Source organism: Fulmarus glacialis, unplaced genomic scaffold, assembly GCF_000690835.1.
Source record: "Fulmarus glacialis isolate BGI_N327 unplaced genomic scaffold, ASM69083v1 scaffold476, whole genome shotgun sequence".
Classification (NCBI taxonomy): domain Eukaryota; kingdom Metazoa; phylum Chordata; class Aves; order Procellariiformes; family Procellariidae; genus Fulmarus; species Fulmarus glacialis.
This window is the reverse complement of record NW_009219773.1, coordinates 148-6,353: the sequence shown is the minus strand read 5'-3', so window position 1 is coordinate 6,353 and position 6,206 is coordinate 148. Positions and strand designations below refer to the sequence as shown.

Here is a 6,206-nt window from a genome sequence, read left to right as displayed (position 1 = left end):
CCTACACGGAGATAGGAAAGGAGGTTTGTGACCAAGCAGGTCGCAAACTACCTGACACTCAATCCTGAAGAAGCGATACTGGCAGACTTAGGAGATTCGCACCATCTTTGCAGTAAAGGAGAAGTCTCTGCTGTCCCACATCAATTTATGCCCAAGCTCTTCCACGTAACAGTACTTACCGTGATATTGATTGTCTCGTACAAGCCTTGACATCTGGCTGTGCCTCCCAGAACAGCCTGTGCTATTGAAATAAGGAGGTCCGAATGGATATCTGCTCCATTTCTTCTGAACACAGAACTTTTTTGAACCTAAAAGGCAGGCAGTTCCAAACAGAAGTGAGCACAACACCAGGAAGTTCTCATCATAAAACCTGCCAGAACGCTGTAGTCAGACCCTTTACCATCCACAAACTGCAGGGCTAAGAAGTCCAAGTTAATGTTCAGTCTTTTAGAAAAACACAGATCTTGACATAACTGTAATTAGCCAGAGGCTTAGGAGGATGCCTGCTTCCTATCTCGGCAACTCCCTCCCCTAATCCTGTTGTTAATCTGTCAGTCTCAGTATGAATCTGCGGAGACAGAGAAGACACTGCCTTGTCCAGTACCCTGAACAGGGGAAAGCCAGAAGAGAAGAGGGAGGCAAGCACCTTTGCAGTGGCCTTACAAGCTAGAAGAGAATTAAATCCTCCTGCACCACAAAAAAAGTGCTGAAAAAAGTTTTCTCCTTGACAGAGATGCGTATGACAGGGTACCTACAGGAGAAGAGGGTCCCAGCTACAAAACATGTGCAAAGCAGCACTTAACGTATATCTGCAAAAGGAGACGTGACCAGCCAGCCCCTCACGGGCGTTCCCACAGCCCTCCCCGGCGCTCCCACCACTGCAAGCAGACGGCTCCTTCACATTGCCAAGTCAAAGACTCAAGGCATCAAGAACCTACTCTGCATTTTGATGCACGCTACCGTAAGGGCCTCGTCCTGGAACAAGCAGCGCAATTCTTCATGAGCAGACTTAACATTATACCACTTGTTACAATGCAGATCTTCTGCTATCTCAGAAAGTTCATGTGGATCATGTTACCTCAGCTGTTTCAGAGGATCTTCCTCCTCCGTCCCCCATTCAGTCAGTCAGAGTTCCCAGGCAGTTGTGAAGGGAAGAAGCAACCAACTTAAATACGGAAAACAGCCAACAATACAACGATACGTACCCTGAATGTAATGAAAATTTCTTTCTTCCCCACAGGCATCCGAACTGTCTGCCCATCCTCAACGCCTGCAATCAGAAAAAAAGAGGGAATGTTACCTTGCGTTAAAATCCACGTGTTACTTGAATACCTACAACTCTTGCCATCCCCAAAAGCCTGCCACCACAGCAGCACCCGCACATCCAGGAGCACGAGGCACGAGACCTCCCAGCAGGCAGCACACTAACGCTCTCCACAGGAGCCCAGGAGCTGTGGCCAAAGGAAGGAGGTGTCAGCACACATTTATACCTCTGAGGTGATCACTACGCTCCAAGCAGGCTTGTTACTTCAACCCCTTACAGAATTCTTTTGGGAGATGCATCTGACTAAGGAAGACTGGGCAGCCTCCACAAGCTGCAGGAAAATTACAGGCTGCTCACCCAGGGCAGTCTTGAAGAAGCAAGTCTTCCACCCCACCACTCATTTTATCCTCTCTGGTGAGGAAGGCCATCAGCACTTTTCCGAGCCAAGCTAAAGCTTTCAAGATGCCCACCCTCTCCCCAAGCTTCATCAAGGACAAACGAAAGACATAAGGCTACAAAACCCTTTGAGAGTTTCACTCTTCAAAAGCTGCCTAGAAGGATCCATGCAAGAACCAAACCCTCAGCTCAGGAAGGGCAAAGCAAACATTTATATCCATGGCCAGAAAGTTCATCTCATTACTGGCCCTTTCAATTGCAAAGCTATCAACCTGCTTTGCTCTTAAGATAACTTCTCTGCAGCAAAACTTCTTATGCTGCTCTCACATTCGTACCTGGCAGGGACCAGCCATGCTTTGGAGGCAAGTGCCTCGCTGTTGGCCGAGAGGAAGCAAATAACTACAGTTATTTAACAGAGAGCAGCACGCAAGTACAGCACTAACCAGCTGGCACAGGAACCATCACTGTCTTCTTTTGTTTGGTTTGCCCCGTTCCTCGACATACTACGCATGGTGTTGTTATGATGGAACCACGACCGCCGCATCGTCGGCACGTAGATCGCATTACAAAAGGGCCAGTATTTATCGTCTCCTAGTGAAGAAAACACAGATCGTACAAATATTTGGTACCGAGATGGTAATTTTCACTTCCACAAAACACTGCTAGACTGGCCCAGCACATCCGAGTCCCTCTAGTTGGCACATGGAACCTGACAGGACAGCGATACCCTTTAGAAAGGGGGGAAGCAGAAAACTGGCTCAGAAATCCGAAGAGGATGCTGCTTGTCAGAAGCTGGATCAAACTCAATTGCCATCGCGTTCTGATTTCCACTGAAAACCATCACTATGAGCAAGCATCTCATGGCAAGGGGAAGGGAAACACAACACTTTCCATCTCTAGGCTTTAATGCGCAAGCAGGAACAAAGCTCCTTACAGCGCTATTTCACAAAGAACGACAAACATCTCTATTTTGAGGAATCCAAGGACAATCCACTTGCATGAATTATTGCCAGTGTCCAGGAAAACGTTATGGAGACTAAGCTATGGACTGAACTGTGAAAGCCACCCATCAGATTGAAGCACATGCGGAAACGGTGGGAAGAGCTTGCAGTCTCCTCTGACCAACTACACCTGTTCTGCACAGAAAGGTACTCTGGTCACAGACTAATTGCCACTACCCATTTTGATGTGTGGAAATTGAAAGCCTGAAGCTCGATCATAGAACCATAGAATAGTTTGGAAGGGACCTTTAAAGGTCACCTGTCCAACCCCCCTGCCATGGGCAGGGACATCTTCCGCTAGATCAGGTTGCTCAGAGCCCCGGCCAACCTGACCTTGAATGTTTCCAGGGATGGGGCATCTACCACCTCTCTGGGCAACCTGCGCCAGTGTTTCACCACCCTCATCGTAACAAATTTCCTCCTTAAATCTAGTCTGAATCTCTCTTGTTTTAGTTTAAAAACATTCCCCCTTGTTCTGTCGCAACAGGCTCTATTAAAAAGTCTGTCCCCATCTTTCTTAAAAGCCCCATTTAAGTACTGGAAGGCTGCAATAAGGTCTCCCCGGAGCCTTCTCTTCTCCAGGCTGAACAACCCCAACTCTCCCAGCCTGTCCCCACGGGAGAGGTGTTCATTTCTTTACTTACTGTAAGTAGCATGCATCTTATTTCATGATTACCCTTAGGCTACCATCACCTTCCTCCTCCCTCCACCCCTCAATTCAAAGTATCCCGTGTAATGCCCAAGTCATTTCAGAACTGTTACATTATATAAATATGGTTTGCTGGATGTACAATGCCAGATGATCTAGCCCTGAAGGCCAATGCTTTTAGCTGGGCAGAGCACTTCTTTAATACAAAGAAAATCTTCCTAGTGCCTATTAACATCCAGTCCACATTAACTCGGCTTCACCCGAGATAAGCTGACGATTGTAGTGAGAATTTCTCACTGCAGAAGGACTGACTTGCCCCAACAAGGAAAAGCACAGCAGAACCTGTGTCTTAAAAAGCACTTACCATGCCAGTGCCATTGCAGTAGTGGCAGCGCTGCGCTTTGGTACCAGGTTCGTGTCCTTTACCATTGCATCGCTCACAAGAGTCGTTGATGTTCACCACAATCTCCTTGTTAACACCTTTTGCAGCTTGGGTGAATGTCAGTTCCATGATATACTGTACAGGAAACATGGACATCAATCTACAACTGATATGCGATGGGGTCTTAAGCAGACTGAAATTGTTTTAAGCCAAATATCAAACAATGCTTAAAATACATCCCAGGGGGAAGAAACAGATTCAGAAGGGTTCTGCCTCATCTGAGGAAGCAATAAGCTGTCTCATATAAATAAAAAGGGGTACAAAAGGATAGCAGACATTACAGGAATGATGATTACACCAGTCTGACAAGCAGTTGTGTAGCAGAAACAAGATTTAAAAATAGAAAAGAAGGAAGTAAAAATAGAAGCGTTTTTCTGCCCTCAGGAAAACTCTTAGTACTTCTAAAGGCTTTCTTTAATGGGAACGCAGCAACAGGTGAGGGAGAAGGCTTTCAATCCCAATGAAAGTATCTGTTCTTCCTCAATAAACTCTTTACATCAGCAAAGATGACTGCACAAAATAGGAAATTCTGTTTGTAACAGAAAGACCATTTTCAGTAAAGCCAGAAGTGCCAAATACCAAGCGTTTCTGAAGGCAGCACATGAACCAACACTGTCAATACTTAAAAGAGCATTTCGCTGCAGTTAAAAGAACAAGAAATAGGTCTTGCTTTATTATGGGCTCCCCTGCAAAGTTAAGCCAATTAAGTTGCAAAATTAAGACAATTAAGCAGTCAAACCTAATGCTGGAAGGCTTGTTTTATAGTTAAAAGGTATTTTGTGGTTTTTAGCATTACAGATCAAAGCAGACATATGTAAATCAATGTACAGCAGAAAAGCTGCCTCTACAATAATGGAATTGTCTGGCAGCACCAACTGGTGTCAGTAAACACCAAATGAAGTAGCTGAAGCCCAAAAAAAAAAATTCTATCTGGAGATGCGGAGAATGTGTCCACACGGCTTCCCAAAATACGTGACTCTCCCACCCATACAATGGCACACTCACGTGCTGACATTCCCAGAAGCAAATTCTTTGCTTAAGCTTGCTCCCGGAGCAGTCTGTGACAGACTAGTGTCCCTCTCCAGCTTTTGTGTTTTTCATTTCTCATTTTCATTTCATTATTCAGAAAATAAACGCGCTTCATACCTCCTGTGGCTGGTCAAAGACATTCTGAAAATCGCCGAAAGGGGATCCCGAAAACTCTCCGAAGATTTTTCTGAAAAGCTCTTCCGGATCAATCGATGGACCACTGCTCCAGTACTGCCGCCCAGCGCCGGCACCTGCTGCGCCAGGATCAAAACTAGCCGTGCCGTACGCATCGTATTGTTTCCGCTTCACTTCATCACTTAATACCTTTGAGGCAAAAGACGGATGCCATCAGGACACTGTACAGATCCCGAGCAACTGGACAGCCTGGATCTGCAGAGCAGCGTCTCTCGGGAGATTTCAAGGCTACTGGCATTTCTGCCACAAGCCCACGTTCTCAAACCTTCTCGTCATCAGGAGGGCTACCCCAGCTCTCAGCAGCATATGAATTACTGAGAAGCCGCTTCCCCCCGGTATCTCTCAGCTCGTCATCAGGAAAATGACAAAATCTTACTAAGTCGTCATAAGCAATAACATCATATATTTGATCATTAATATTATCATGTGAAAGCTGGTGATGAGTGCTGGGGTAAACTTGAAAACCCACGAGAGCAAAAATCAGCACAAAAGAAATTGTGAACAAGCTGAAGAGCAGGAAGAAACGGGGCTGGGGTGCGGCACAGTGGAAGGTACCTCCGTCTCGAACAGCCAGTAACTGCTGACAGGTTTTTTTGTTTGTTTATTTAAGCTGACCAATAATTCCACCGCAGTGACCACGGCATCCGTGCCAGTCACCCACTCCTAAGAAAGAGCACACGTTCAAACTGCCCAAAACATATCCAGCTAAATCACATACTTGGGCTAAGTAATTTGCTGGAGACACCATTGGGACAGAGACATTCACGCTTAAAGTACAAGAAATGAAAAAATAGCCATGGTTTTACAGGAAATGCACACAGGAAGAACAAATGTTTCACCCTATCCACCCTCCAATCTTTCCTCCTTTTCATGACAATAAAACCCTACATATTACCTCATAGGCTTCTGCCAGCTGAGAGAACTTCTCTTTAGCTTTAGGGTCATCCTTATTTGTATCAGGGTGGTATTTCTTTGCCAGCTAAACAACAAAAATCAAACTATTAGAGACAGGCAGCAGTAATTTACTTTAGCATCTCTCACATGCCAGGAAAAACACATTAGGCAAGGCTTGGCACTCACTATCTGTATTTTAGGGAATTAAAAGCCTTCACTTTCCATTATCACCCCAATATACAGAACTACAGAAGCTGCACCTGAGTCTCTTCAGCAATCCCCGGACCTTCTGGAAAGAGACCTGAGGTGACAGCGCAGGCAACCCACGCTTCTGAA

At 45.7% G+C, this 6,206-nt stretch overlaps 1 protein-coding gene across 1 annotated transcript in view; it reads right to left on the bottom strand.

Annotated features, from left to right (window-relative positions):
* The window catches only part of DNAJA3 (DnaJ (Hsp40) homolog, subfamily A, member 3), a gene marked incomplete at its 5' end in the record, with an annotated part of 10,509 nt that extends 4,554 nt beyond the window's left edge, over nucleotides 1–5,955 (bottom strand). Inside the window, 6 exons of the mRNA XM_009580474.1 lie at nucleotides 180–308; nucleotides 1,206–1,270; nucleotides 2,104–2,251; nucleotides 3,675–3,827; nucleotides 4,899–5,105; nucleotides 5,872–5,955. Coding sequence (XP_009578769.1) covers nucleotides 180–308; nucleotides 1,206–1,270; nucleotides 2,104–2,251; nucleotides 3,675–3,827; nucleotides 4,899–5,105; nucleotides 5,872–5,955 — 786 coding nt within the window. The remainder of the gene's footprint in view (nucleotides 1–179; nucleotides 309–1,205; nucleotides 1,271–2,103; nucleotides 2,252–3,674; nucleotides 3,828–4,898; nucleotides 5,106–5,871) is intronic.
* Between the last annotated feature and the right edge of the window lie 251 nt (nucleotides 5,956–6,206).